At 47.2% G+C, this 14,417-nt stretch overlaps 1 protein-coding gene across 10 annotated transcripts in view; it reads right to left on the bottom strand.

Moving 5' to 3' along the window:
* Nucleotides 1-14,417, bottom strand: part of TSPOAP1 (TSPO associated protein 1) — a 69,768-nt gene that overhangs the window by 16,380 nt on the left and 38,971 nt on the right. For 8 of the 10 annotated variants that reach the window (XM_064467618.1, XM_064467611.1, XM_064467612.1 and 5 more), the window contains 10 exons: nt 14,045-14,154; nt 11,788-11,897; nt 9,548-10,363; nt 8,867-9,018; nt 7,240-7,833; nt 4,960-5,259; nt 4,494-4,673; nt 1,040-2,164; nt 309-435; nt 1-152 (listed from right to left, as the gene is read on the bottom strand). In XM_064467618.1, coding sequence (XP_064323688.1) covers nt 1-152; nt 309-435; nt 1,040-2,164; nt 4,494-4,673; nt 4,960-5,259; nt 7,240-7,833; nt 8,867-9,018; nt 9,548-10,363; nt 11,788-11,897; nt 14,045-14,154 — 3,666 coding nt within the window. The remainder of the gene's footprint in view (nt 153-308; nt 436-1,039; nt 2,165-4,493; nt 4,674-4,959; nt 5,260-7,239; nt 7,834-8,866; nt 9,019-9,547; nt 10,364-11,787; nt 11,898-14,044; nt 14,155-14,417) is intronic. The other 2 variants (XM_064467614.1, XM_064467615.1) reach the window with 2 other exon arrangements.

The raw sequence follows: 14,417 nt of genomic DNA, 5'->3' as shown, positions 1-14,417 counted from the left end.
TTTCAGGATCTGTCCCTCCTTAAATGGGAGCTCCTCTTCTGCTGCATCAGGGTTAGGAGACATAGAAACGGGATCATAGTCAAAGAGAGCCACAAATATTCTAACGCCATCTTCTTTAACAGAGGTTTCTGAAGCAGTGCTCCTTGGAGGACCTGTGTGCAGACAGGGGACGCAGCAGAGATAACATCAGCACCATTCCCCTGCCATAGCCCAGCACAGCTCAAACCCTGCCTACTAGCCTCTCCCCTGGCATTCCCCAATAGCTCCCTCTCTCCTGCTGCCAAACTCTCTCCCCCTTGCCCACTCACCTGGACTAGAGAGCAAAGGTCTCTGCATTTGGCTTCTTCTTATGCTCTTGTTCCTTCTTCTGCTGGGACCCTGCCAGGTGGCTGCACCAGGCAGCTCCTGGCCCCTAGGACCTTTATTACCAGACGCCTGTAACAGGAACCACCAGAGAGTTAGTAGCAGCCTCTGCCTTCTGCCTCACGTGAACAGTGTTCAGCCCAAACGCACTCCACAACGAGCAGTGCATCCAAATGCAACATTCCTCTTCAGGGACACTCCAGAGCTGAAAATACCAAGCGAGTTGGAAAACAGAACTAAGTACAGGCAGGCACCCTGCCAGGCACCAGTGACTTGGTGAGTGTAAGGACGCAGGAAAGGGCATTTCAAGGGGAGGCAATGATATTACAGTCATCATCTACACAAAGCTTTCACAAATCAGCTTTTATTTCACCAGGGATTTTCATTTGGGTCCCACAGCCTCCTGCCATGGGGAGGAAGACCCAGTGTGAAAAGGAATACTGCATCGGTGACACTCGGTCAGTTAGCAGGAAAAGCAGAAGCAGCTAATACAAGAAAAGCCACAGAGCAGCACAGAACTACAGAATGCCTCAGATATTCTTCCAGACAATCCTAGAGGAGGATTTTTTCTCTGGACAACACTGAACAAAGCAAGATACAGGCAGGCCAGGGAAGCAGAGGGAAGCTAATGCCACTGCAAGCTGCTTCAAAGCCAGAATAGGAAAAGTCACCCAACCCTTTTGTGCAAGGAGGTGCTACGTATCCCCTTCGAAGGATGTTCGAGCCTCCTTCTCCAGCCAGGTGACTTACAGTCCAGCTCCCAGCCCTGCTCCTCAGAACTGCTCTCACATCTCAGTGCTTCCTTCTCCTGGCAGAAGAATCGCAGGTGCCGGCTTGGAGACCCAGCCCACTCCATACCCTGCTCTTCCATCATCTCCAGTCTGGTCAGGTCCCTTCTGCCATCTGTGTGGGCAACCTCAGATTGACTGGAGCAATCACTCCAGTCCCCCTGACAGCTCTGGGACCTTTCTGCCCACAGCCTGCTCTCAGGGGGGGATGCACAGGTCGAATCCTGATCATCTTCAGAGTCATATTCAATGTCTATTTCCAGGCTCCTGGGGCTGGAGCAGTGTGTTGCCATCACAGCAGGTTCTGCAAACCCTGAAACCACTGATTTCTTGTGGTTTTTTTGTAAGGTGCCTTGTCTGGCACGACTGTACATATCAAACCCTTCCTTACCACCAGCACTGCTCACAATGTTCAGCTCTTCCCTGACACTAGGAGCTCTGTATAACCCACCTCCCATCTGGCTGCAGTTGCCCAGCAGACGACTGCAGTGCTCTGTTAAATCATTCTGTCTCTTCCTACCCATGTCAGGCCGACTCCGGGTCTTCTCTCGATAATTACTTCCCTTCTTCTTGCTCCAAGCAGGACTTGCCCCAGTCCCAGACTTCATATCGCTCTCCTGGTAGCCCCAGTTCCAGTTTGCCTTCTTCTGACTCCAGGCCAGCTGGACAAAGGCAGGATTCGCATGGTCAGCAACCCCTCTGCTCTCCTTTACACCATGCTCCTGCAGAGTCTGAGCAGACAGATCCATGGAGGTACTACTTCCATCTGTGTTTAGAAATGGCTCCTTGATGTTGAGCGGCTTCTCTGTCCTTCCTGAATGGTAGGTAAGCTTTTCCAAGGAGTTTTGAGGGTCTGCCTTTTCCTCCGTAACACACTGCTCATCCTCATCCTCATCCTCATCCTCAGTCACTTCAGGGATACTAAACAATTTCTTGCTGTGGTTCTTCTGAAGTGGGAGTTCCAGTATCCTCTCCAGAATCTCCTCATCGCTGTCAGTATCACAAAGATCCACCTGTACCCATCCCCCGAGAAAAGCCACAGCCAGGACAAGCAAAGGAAAAAAGAGAGGAAATAAAGATTAAAAAGAGGCAAAGTTACAGCTGATTCCCTCCCAGCACAGCAGTATGGAGCGGCGACTGTGGTCTGCAGCAAAGCAAGCGTAGGAAGCAACAGAGAGCAATGGGTCTTCTGGCAAAAGACAATCAGATGAACTAGCAATGCAGCGGAAAGCGAGCAAGGGCAATGCATGGAAGAGCTCCCTCCCAGTCTCTGCCTCTACACACGCAACTATCTGCAGCACCTTTCATCCTGCCCACTTGATTCCCCACAGCTTCAGCATCCCCAGTCTGGGATGACAGGGCAGGAGAAGCACGGTTCCTCCACAGCTGTTCCCTGCACCTTAGAGCCGACTGGGTTCCTCCCTCCGCAGGGAGGAGTCTCACAGCCTGTGCTCACGCAAGGACCCACAGCCCTCCCTTACCTCTCTGTCCTTGCACTGGAACAGAAGGCAGCAACCTGCCTTGGAGATGTTGCTGCAATGGGAGGACCTTCCCTAGGCCCTTCCCATCACCTGTCAAGGTCCAGCTCTACAGTAGTTTACTGTTTGCAAATCCAGGTGAAGAGCTGCCACAAATAACATGAAAACCCTTTACCTCAAGGGGGTCGTGCAGACTTGTATTTCACTTGCAGCCGGGTAAGAGCCTACCAGGTTACATAAAACTTCTGGGAAAACACTCCCCTCCGTTCTTTCATCCTCCAAATGCTGAAAGAGTTGGCTGAGGAGTCTTGAGATAACCCAAAATGTTAATATGCAGAATCCTAGAAATCAGCCCTGCTGAGACCTGGCCTGCTTCCGTCACCATCTTCCTTCACTGTATAAGGCAGTGTTGGGAGCTCTGTGCCCTAAAACTTCCTGCCCTGATGCCCTCTCCCCATTCAGCATCTTGTCATGCTCACACCCTCAACTTGACGCTGCCAGAACACAAAACAATCACTTTATCAGGTCAAGAAGCATCAGTTTGCTCAACTCAACAGGATGTGTGTGGGGTTTCAGTGTTTCTTTTTCAGAAAAAAAACCACCAAAACACAAACAAACAAAACCTGAAAACATCCAGGCCAATAAAAAATCCAGGAAAAAGAAACAAAGAATGGCGTTCTTGACTGTTCTTATTTCCTCTTTTCTCCTTCCAGCGAAACTGTTTTTCTTCCGTTTTTTCCAGGGCAATCCCAACAACTGGAAGCCTTTCAACAACTCCTTCCCAGGCAGCCCCAGCATCTCAAGCCACAAGGCTCTCCTGGGGCTCCTGACACGCTGCACTGCAGGTCCAACCTCCCCACCTAGGAAGCAGAACCCCCTTCAGAAGGAGAAAAGGGGCAGCAGCAAATTTACTGCAGAATCATTACACTATCTGCTATTGATCATTTAACGTTCACCAGACCCATCCCATCTGTGCTGCAGGCTAGCAGCCACAGAGGTGAGCATCAACAAACGACAGATGTTCTTTGGTCACACACACACAAAATAAAATCCAACCACATGTGGGTGCTTTCTTGCTACACAGGCATATCACGTTCCCTAAAAATCTTTCTAACTTCTCAGTCATTCAACCTCAATACTTTCCCCAATGCACATTTATCTCAACAGCTGCAACTCGTACGATTACGTACCACTTCCCAGTCGTGCAGTTTTAAGCACATTACCTGTCACAGATGCATTATAAAACACTAGCTTTAACTGTTTGAACTAGTGTCATGAATTCACGTGATCACTCACAGTTCAGCTCAATCAGTATTTCCTCACTTGCACCATTCGAACTGCAAAGCCACGGCTCTGCTCCTACAAGCCATCCATTCCTATAGAAAGCACCAAGGTCTATGCAAAATAATCTGCATTCAGTTGTTCGCACTCAGGAGTGCTTGCAGGACTGAGGCCAAAATATTACGTGCCTCTTTTGCCTTAGGAGGAAAGGTGGGTTGGTACAGGATCTACAGAAGGGTGGACTTTACAGATTCCTATGTGTTCACTGTTTACGTCTATATTAAGAACTTTATCAATAGGATTGATTTTTAACTCTGGGTTCTAAAGTTCACATTACATTGTGTGTTTTTCCAACTAATTAAACCCTGGGTACATTTGTTACATATAAACACCCTTCCCCCTCACAAAGAACTTGCAATTTTACTAGCTTAAGACAACGCAGGGAGTAAAAGCAGAGCAGGCAGGAACTTAGCCAAGCACTGTTTGAGAGTGCTGGGCTCAGACCAGCACCTCCTCCTGTAAGCTGATGACATGGGATGGCTGCACTGGGGCTCCCCGCAAGCATTACTCTGCTACAAGTTACCTTTTCCCCATTCTCTCTGTAACATGGCTCTCTCTGGTCCCATTTCTTCTCTTCAAGAGCTTCTGAAGACAGTTCATCTTCTTCCTCCTCTTCCAAAATATCTGAAAGGTCAGAACTACGGTTGTGCTCAGCAAAAAGGGTCAGCTGTCGTCTTCCCATTTCAGACATTTTTTCTTCTTGCTATTGAAAAGCAAAACAGGTTTCCTCAGTCATCTCAGGCACTCTTTTTCAGCAATAAAGTAGCATTTTACCTTTCTCAGTACACATTTCTCTAGGAAATAAACTGGGCAGCACCCAATGCAGCAACTGGCACGTGTGTACGCACACACACAGAGGCACATAAAACTGGCAGACATGTTTACAGCCTGCGAAAGAACAGTACTGCGTAAGACTGTAAAACCTAGGGGTGTCAAATACAATCCACATCCCTCCATGGGCAAAGACATTCAGCCAAGGTTAAACAAACCTCTCTTTTCACTCTGGACATTTCTTTCATCACCTCCTTGCCAGGGGACAGCCTGAGGAACTCCTGGCAGCTGCTCCCACCCGCGCCTGCATCTCTGAAGGTGCCCTCTGTCCCCTCAGCCTGGCTGAGGGAGGGCAGAAGCTCTGGGCTCAAGCGCCTCTCCTTTCCCTCTTTCTCTCTTTCAGCACTGGGACCTTTTGGTGACTCTTCCATGGAGCATGCATGGCAGGCCTCCATACGTATCTTCAGACTGTTAGATGGGCTTTCCAGCTCTGGCGCTTTGGTTATGGATTGCTCCATCTGGGAAAGAAACAAAAAAAAGGTCATCACAAACAACGAAACCTGGGGAAGATACCACACAATACTTGTACACCAAAAGGGGGCCCTTACCACCCCAAACTCTGACACAAGCACTATGCGTTCTGCACTGTTGGCACACGAAGATTTTGGCAGGCAATTTGCAGCTGGGAAGGTTGACCAGCCCCAGAACAAACCCCTCCCTGCCATTAGCCGCAAGTAGAAACATGGTCTTTCCACTGCTGCAGCTCTGGCCACTGCACGTGGCTCATGTAAGCCACAGAGGTGTATTGACAATAACTAGTTTTGGAGCAGCTAGAGAAGAGCCCAACTATACAGCAAGGTCATTTCCCACTCTCATCTGCCAGAGGAACATTCTACACAGCAGCTTGCAGGTTGACTTAAGCTGGAGGTGAGGATACTACCCCAGCACTTCTTCAAGCTGGTAGGGGCTGTGAAGAAAAGGGAAATTAATGAAGAAGAATATACACAGAGAGTACAGCTGCACAGACTCATGGTTAGGTCACCTAGCTGGATTATAGAAATTTTAATTTTTCATCTGTTTTCCAGTTGGTTTAGTCTGGTGTTTAAGAAAACCTCTGGGAGGTGGAGTGGAACCCAAGGAACACTGAGGGTAAGGCAGGTGGGCCTTCATCAACCACCCCTTTCTCTAACTCACTCTAAAACAAGGCAGCCTCCATTGTATTTGCAATGGAGCACAACCTTGTTCTTACATACTAGGCACACTTCAAAAATATTTACAGGATCAGACCCCTAGGGAGATTTAGACACTGCAGTATGTAATTTCTAAATGTCCCCTAGGCTTAGGCAAAAGCCAGAGAGGTCTAAATTTCATGTTTAATCAGACAGCTAGAATCCTTCTGCCCTGTTTCTCTTTGTTGACAGCCAAGTGAAGACACACATCTCGAGCAAGAAGGATGATTTGCATCCCGGAAGCACCCATTTCACTCCACTGACTACAAAGGAGGCAAAGTGACCCACCCATGTGCAGCCATCTACACTAGATGCACACTAGGCTAACTAGACACCTACGTGTGGGCAAATGAATCACAATCGGCCCGAGGTACTGTGAGCAGCAAACGGCCAGGGGTTGACGAATGGTGATTGAAGTTTTGGACTTTACATCTCAATTCTTCTGTGTATTTACCTGGCCTTTGGTCTTGGGGCCCACACAGCTGCTGATGCTCCAGCAATTTTAAGAAGTCCTCCCCACTTTTGTGTAACTCTGAGCCTTTGCAAGTTTACACTGCCAGGATTAATGAAGTCATGCGGAATTTAACAGTTTGAAGCAGTGCCCTGAATTCCCGACGTCAAAGGTCAGAATGGGAAGAAGGTCTTTTTCCTGACAGAATACACCACACACCAACAGACCCACTTCCCTCTTGTCACAAAGCGAGCACTGTACAGATCAGTTACCTGTTTTCTTATAGGGTTCTCAGACACCCTCACCACTGTCCTAAAAAAGCCCTGAAAGCACTCTCCCACCTTACAGGATTCCAAATACCCAATATGTCACGACAGCTTGCCAGTTCTTCTCCAGACATGGCTGCCTCGCTGTGCAGCCCACCGGGTGCTCCACCGTGCTAGAGTGCCTGCTCTGCCTTGCGCAAACCCACTAGGCTGGAGAAGATCCCTTCAAGTCAGAGAGTACAGCAGTGCCAGACTAACGTTGACATCACCATCAGCAGGAACATCCTTTTCACCTTCTGCCTCTGATTAATTCTGGCTTTCCTGACTCTATTCCCGGTCTGTTTGCACACATGCGATCAAGTGGTGAGCTTCATCTGCTCTTCCAGGTACACAACGGCAGCCAGTACTCTGTGCCGGTTTACCCACCACTGGATAACAGCCCAAAGGCAAGAGAGTGCCACAAGAAGAGAGTGGCATTTTGTTCCATTCCCCAAAATCATCCACCCTCCTTCCCAGCACATGTGGTACTGGGCAGGAGATGTAAACACTTACCTGCACCTCCGTCCCTTCGCCCAGGCCTTGCAATTCTGCTTCCCTTGAAGGGACAGGCTCCGTGCCCTCACCAGGGAGCACCGTGCTGCCAGCTTGCTGAGGAGGCACAGTCAGGCATTTCTTGTCTTGTGCAGCGTCCAGTCCCTGTGGGGAAGTGCCTAAAACCTGCACCAAGGAAGCACTGGGAGAGGAGAGGTACAGCGGTGAAGAGGCTTTCTCTGGCAGAGATCGCGGTGAGTCGTCGTGGCTGGCGGAGAGATCAGTCAATTTGGCATCTGAGCTATCAGGGGGAACTTTTTGTTGAAGCAGGAGGGCAGCCGTCTGGTGCATGTGTGTGCTGCGTACAGGCAGAGATCCCCTGGGTTCTCCACGGGGCAGTCTAGAGGTGGAAGTTGTAGAAACAGCAGAATCTAAAGGTGAAGAGTGGTGAGAGGCTCGCAACAAGACTGAGGAAATCTGGGCTGGAACTGAATCCACTGACTCCCCGTACAGAGACATTGTTCTCACAGAAACCTCCCGGCACATCTGGAACATCTGAAGCTGGGACAAGTCCACCAGGACACTCCCAGCTGTTGGAGAAGTAACTTCTATTGCCTGCAACCAAAAAAACAAGGAGCAATTATTTACTGTGTACAGCTCAGCCCTCCTGAGAATCACAATTCCTGAACCCAAAGTTAATGACAGACCCCAAAGGTACTGGAGAGAGCTTACCCTTCTGCACAATATCAGGGAAAAATTAACAGTAAAGAGAAATTGTTACCATAACCATTTGAGAAACTGGTTATTCTATAAAATACTACTATATTCCCTTCTACTCCAGGTTTTAACTCTCCTTGTTCCCTATACTATAAAAGGCTATCCCTTTTCTTTTTGGCCTCCCTTTCGCCTGCCTTCCCAGACTCCTCCTTTTTTGACTTGTGTAAAGGAAAAAGCATGTCCATGATAAAAGAGCAATCATCCAGCACAGCACCACTCTGTTTTGCACTGTGCTCCTTTAAACAGCCGTGGCTTGCCTCCCCCATGGCCATCGGCACATCATGTGTGCAGCAGACCGCAGGCCACTTTTAATACGGAATACCCTTGGGGGTTCTTTACCAGTATTCGTACTGGACCTCGTCCTTGACCTGTCCCTAATTTAAGAAAGGGCTGGAGAACTACATCTCACTCCTCATAGTCCAGAGACAAGCCCCAAGTGGTGGCAAGGTTGCGTACCTGTGCTTGTACTCTGTCCATGCCCTGTGGAGTCACTGCTCCTTGAGCTCATTGCTTCCCCAAGGATGAAGCTAGTGCCTAGGGTGAGACAGAGGTGGCTGACACTAAATTGATGCATTTTGCTAGTGAAGGGTCCTGCCACAGGAACTTTCCAAGCTTAGTTATATCAATAACACATCAATAATCTGGATACATGTCTTTTTTGGAATGCACCAGTCAAAACAAACAGCCCAAGCATTGTCCCTTCTCTGGTATCATTCCTTTCCAGGCCACAGACTGTCATTGCCTCCTGGAGGCATGCTTACTGGATCAAGCTTTCCAGGTCTTGAGGGTCTGCAACTGCCCGCTACCCCTGCACCAGCATCCAGCCACCCACCTGCACAAACGTCAGCCTCGCACAGCGTCAGCACAATACCTTCTGTCCATCCGCATACACTGCATAACCGGTGACTCGAACTCCATTGGAAGATCCTTCAGCATCAATGGTGACAGGTAACCAGCTGATAACAAGAATACCTGGCGAGGGACCAGCTTCTACCTGGACATCCAAAGGAGCATCAGGTGTGCCTGTGAGAGTCCAAACAGATTTTCCTCTTGCTTACCTGACTATAGCATAAAGCTTAAATAAACCCTGGTTAGAATCAAAAACTCCCACGCCAGACTTGCCATTGCAGAACCATACTAGAATAGCCAGGCTCGTCTTGGGAAATGATAGACAGAACCAAAGAAAATATGGTGCTCTTGTTCTGTGAAAGCTTTAATGCACAGAAAACAGAACTTTGCAAAAGTAGCTGAGGCCAAGATGCGGCAATCCTTAGAGCAAGGTCATGGCAAACCAGATCTTCCATGCCCTGAGAGACATGCTGCTCAAATCAGCGAAGGGGATGTCTTCCCAGAGCAAACAAAAACAAAAGAGAAAATAAATTTTTTAAATAAAGGAAGAAAAACATTAAGACAAAACAGGAGAGCATCTCAGGCTTTGGGACCTAATAAACCTTGCTTCCCTTCACCCCAAGGCTTCATAGCAAAGTAATGACAGAGCGCATTGCTCCAAGCACTCCATGCACAGTGGCAATGGGCATGACTGCTCTGATACCTGCTAGTGGGGTAGTGAAGTGTATCACAGCTGAGTTCTGCTCCTGCCCCTCTGGGATCTCTTCCCAAGGTGTTTTCAAGGGCCGGGCCTCCAGCTTGGCCACATACTCAGTGCTCGGCTGCAGGTTGCGGAAGGTGTACCAGTAGACCCCAGGTTTTGTTATGTCACATTCCTCCCCATTGAGATACACTGCGTGGTTGTAATTGCTGTTGCAGGGAAGCCACGTGACCTCTGCTGACGTGGCAGTGATGCTTCTGACTTTCAGCATAGTTGGTGCCACACAAAAATCTTGCCCCACAAAGAAAGTACATCGCAGTTTATCAGAACTGCCTTGCTCTGTTACAGTCTGCACAGACACACGGTAAGCCTTTGTCTTTAAATCCAGCTTTTCAATCACTGCTTTGGTCTGAAAGCCACTCTTCACATTTTGACGTAGCTCTTCATCCACATAGATGTTGTAGCTTTGTATGTCTGGGCAGCCGGCTGGCAAAAGTGGTGGTTCCCACCCTACAACTATGCTTCTGGCAAGCTGCTTGATCAAATTCAATTTTCTTGGGTAAGGCACTGCTGTGTGACTAACAGGTTCCTCCTGGTCTCCTTCTGCTTTACTGGCCAATGGACTGATGCTACTCTCTTCAATGGAGAAATCACTCTTATCTCCACTGCTGGTGCTTGCACTGACAAAACTTTTCTCCTGGTATGAACTATGGGTGAGATCACTCAGCTCCGAAGGCAGAAACGTCACGAGGTCATCATCTGAAACTCGCTCAACAAAATTGGAGGGGACCAGCCCTCTCCGGCCGTCCATCAGCTCCCCTAAACAAAAAACAGGAAACCTGTTACCACTGCACCTACTGTTCAGCCTTCCAACCCATCCGTGAAGACAATGTGACAACACCTATGCTAGGTCACAACCGTACTCCAGTCAGGAATGGAAAAAAAAACCTCTGGGAGGTTATTCCTGGCAAAGTTTCCTGCATTTCCTAGGGCCTCCCTGGTTAGATCCTAACTGCCACACTGAGAAGACTCACTGCTCACACGTTCCAGAGCCACGTAACTAGAAAGCTGTTTTGCGTGATTAGCTTAAGGGTTTTTCCTTCTTCGTTACCCTATTGTCCCTCACCACAGCTCTTCCAATAAGTGTCTTTTTCTAGCCTTCCCAGACTATGCAGGTTGATGATTGTATGTCTTCTCCCAGCCATACAGATTTGGGGTTTGCCATACTTCCTCAAGAGAAGTCCATCTTTCCAGCTCTGTATTCAGCTCTGGCCTTCTTTTTAGTTCCCTCCTTTGTTATGCTAGCTTCTGTAATAAAGAAGTCCCGAAAGGACTCATGGGGACAACTGATACCACAGCACTCTTGGTACGTGCAAGAACCATCAAATCACAGTCAAATGAGCAGTGTGTAGGGATTGCACTTACTTTCCCCTTTCAAACTCTACCTACAGCAAATAAACTGAAAGCAGGGAAAGCAGAAAACATTAGTAAAGAATAACCTTTTTATTCTTTAAACAACAAACAAACAAATAAATAAATACATGAGAAGCTTGGAAATAGAAAGAAAGGAAGAGCCAAAACAGTCAAAGAGCAAGCAGTGCAACATGGCATGCATTTGCCTCAGCTCTTGCAAAGCACCTCGCTAAATAAGGATCCTCCATCCCATTAAGCCAGCTCCACAAAGAAACTTCATTCAAAATTTACAGCCCACAATTCTTGGTTTCAATTCCATCTGCCTATTAGTCAAACAGGATTATGTTTTCAAAGGCACCAAAAGAGAAATACACTGTATGACACCACATTGGGTAACAACTGTAGTTTGGACTGCTTATCTTATACCCTGCTCTGACAAAAGAGCAAGAGGTAACCGGGTCCCGCAGCTGCCTACATTCCCTGGCTTGCTGTGCAGTCACTGGAAAGAGAGAAACAGACCCTCTGCAGAAGGTGCCCAGGGCTGAATATGTTCCTCTCCATGGCTAGAGAGGAACCATATGGGGATGAAAGCAGTAGCAAAATTCCCACTGAAATCCCTAGACCAGGATTTCATGTTTTAGACTTAATTTAATCATGACATAAATAAACCCTTTTCCAAGAGAAAATCTGCTCTTCCCTCTAACAAAGTAACTTTGGGCAGAAAACCTTTATCCTGAGATTTCACGATTCACTAAATTCCTCTCCCATTTCTTCTTGAGAGGTCAACTCTCCACAGCAGTTTGGTCACATTTCATTCTACTAAAACACACCTTCAAAGAAGCCATCTTCATCCATGTCTCCATAGATGTAAATATATTCTCCAGCAGTCAGTGGAAGCTCTGCCTCTGGATTCTCATTAGGTCCCTCAAAAGGATTGTAGCTGAAATATTTACAATACGAAGATTTACCTTGTGTAGGAACTTTCACAGCATCACATTCAAGCTGTGATGCTAGATCAGCCTACAATTCACTGGGACTGCATCCGCTTTTCACAAGCGGTGAAATCCACAGACAAAGGTCAAGACTCTAGTTTACAGTTTTATATATAACTAATAACATATTGCCCCGTGTTCAAATAGCAGCTAATTTTCTGAGTAGCAGAACAGATGTCTTGTGACGTCTGAAGGAACAGATCGAAGTGACTCAAGAAAATGTTTTAAAAAAGACTTGAATTACCTAAGTGCCTGCTGTTTTTCTAAGTGTACCGATTAGGTAAGTTGTATAAGGACGCAGTATTTCTGAAACAGACATCCTCAAATTCATCCACACTATTAACTATGTTATGTAGATAGCTTCCTACATTTAATGTAGTTAATAGTTTTGGGGAAAAAAAAAAAAACCAAGCCAAAAAACACAAAACAAACCAAAAAACCAAACCATTGAAAATCTCAGCGCTGGTCAGGCCACCCCTGGAGCGCTGTGTGCAGTTCTGGTCCCTGCTGTACAAAAAGGATGTGGCCAGGCTGGAAGGGGTCCAGAGAAGGGCCACCAGGATGATCAGAGGACAGGGAAGCTGCCATATGAGGATGGGCTGGGAGAGCTGGGTTTGTTCAGCCTTGAGAAAAGGAGGCTCAGAGGGGATCTCACCCCCACGTACCAGTACTTAAGGGGCAGCTACAAAGAAGATGGAGACTCCGTTTTTACAAGGAGCCCCATGGAGAGGACAAGGGGGATGGACACAAGTTGCTCTTGGGGAGATTCCGATTGGACACGAGAGCGGAATTTTTCACACTGAGGACAGTCACCGTTGGAATGATCTCCCCAGGGAAGGGGCTGGCTCGGCCACGTTGGAAACCTTCAGGAGTCATCTGGACAGGGTGCTGGGCCGTCTTGTCTAGACTTTGCCCTTCCTAGAAAGGTTGGACTAGGTGATCCCTGAGGTCCCTTCCAACCTGGGATTCTGTGATTCTGTGAAAATACCCCAAAATTTTAAGGTACGCTTCATCAGCCATATGGCTCTCATGGACAAGCACAGCACAGAATCTCAAAATTCTCATGCTTAAAACCCTAAGAATGAGCTGATTTGCGCAAGAAGAAACTGACATGAGTGAAGAAAAGGTTTCTAGCCTTTTTCTTCATAATTTTCCAGCCCTCAGGATCCAAGTTATACAACTCTCAGTGCTGTAACTCCACATTTCAAACAGCAGTCCAAAAGCTCCACTAGCAAGAAAACGATAAACATGTTAGTGATAGGATTTGGAATCCAGGTAGTTCTGACCTGCCTACCCAGGGATCCTTAAGGCAATCAGAGGGCCTATCGCAGGAAAATGCCTCACGGAAAACATTTACCTTTGCAAGCACCTACTGCTAAATCCTACTCTTTAGTCTTTAAAATAGATATCAACATGCCAAAACAATGTTATCCTCTCTACGAGCTGAGTGAGACCCTATGGGCCCAAGACTCTGACAAACAGACACAGATAACATTTGATCTGCTCCTCACGAGCACAAAATCATCCCAGTCCTCTTCATCCCAATCCCAGTCTAAAAGATGACAGGTATACCAATATTTTTTGAACTGTAATAGGTAGTAGCCATTGCTCAGTGGATTGCAGAGCAATCAGAAAAACCTGGGTTTATTCTGTGAATTATTTTTTTAAAAATTACAGCCAGAATGAGCTTGGTCAAAAACTTCAATTCAGGATTTTGGGCTGAAATTTTCTTAATTGTTGGAATAAGATTTTCTCGAAGAAAATTTCTTCGACTATTCTGGAGAAATCAGGCATTTTCAAGGAATGCGTCAATTCAAATTCAATTTTCCATCCAGTATCATATTAAAAAAAAAAAGTTTCACACAGTGCTGTTCACCAAACAACAAATGAGCTTACTGTGTTTTTGTTAAGCCAAGCACATTGGATTTGCTTGTACGGGAAAGAACAGGTCACAAAAAAACAGCATGGAGAAATAAGATACATAGCCTAACCTAATACCCATCCCTGACAGTGGTTAACGCTATAGAACAGGGTAAAGTAGGCAACTGTGAGATAACCTGCCTAACCTCATAGACCACAAGAAATGACCCAGTACCTGTATCGAGCTAAGAACACCTGGAGCTTTGCAGGGCCTTGGCTGCCTGGCTCTGGCATTAGAGAGATGCTGTCAACATCCAGCTCTTCCATTTCACTTGCAGTGTCCACCTAAAAACAGAAGGATATGATATGGTCCAAACCAGAGTAAAGGAACACTCAAAGGGTTCAAACATCAGAGAAAAAGTCCTCTAAGCTCATGTGCAGTCTGGCCACTGGGGTAAGAACCATCTGGAAGAATGACTTTTAAGGTGAAGAAGTGGCAATAAGAAGTTGCAGTTTGAGGGGTTCCAGTCAGACATCAGGAGAAACTCCTTGCCCAGGTGGGTGATGCAAACGTGGGACAGGTTCCCACTGAGGTGGGGGATCTCCAT

Source organism: Phalacrocorax carbo, chromosome 17 (genome assembly GCF_963921805.1).
Source record: "Phalacrocorax carbo chromosome 17, bPhaCar2.1, whole genome shotgun sequence".
NCBI classification, from domain to species: Eukaryota; Metazoa; Chordata; class Aves; order Suliformes; family Phalacrocoracidae; genus Phalacrocorax; species Phalacrocorax carbo.
Note: the sequence above shows the minus strand (reverse complement) of the source record. Positions and strands in the feature narration are given on the sequence as shown.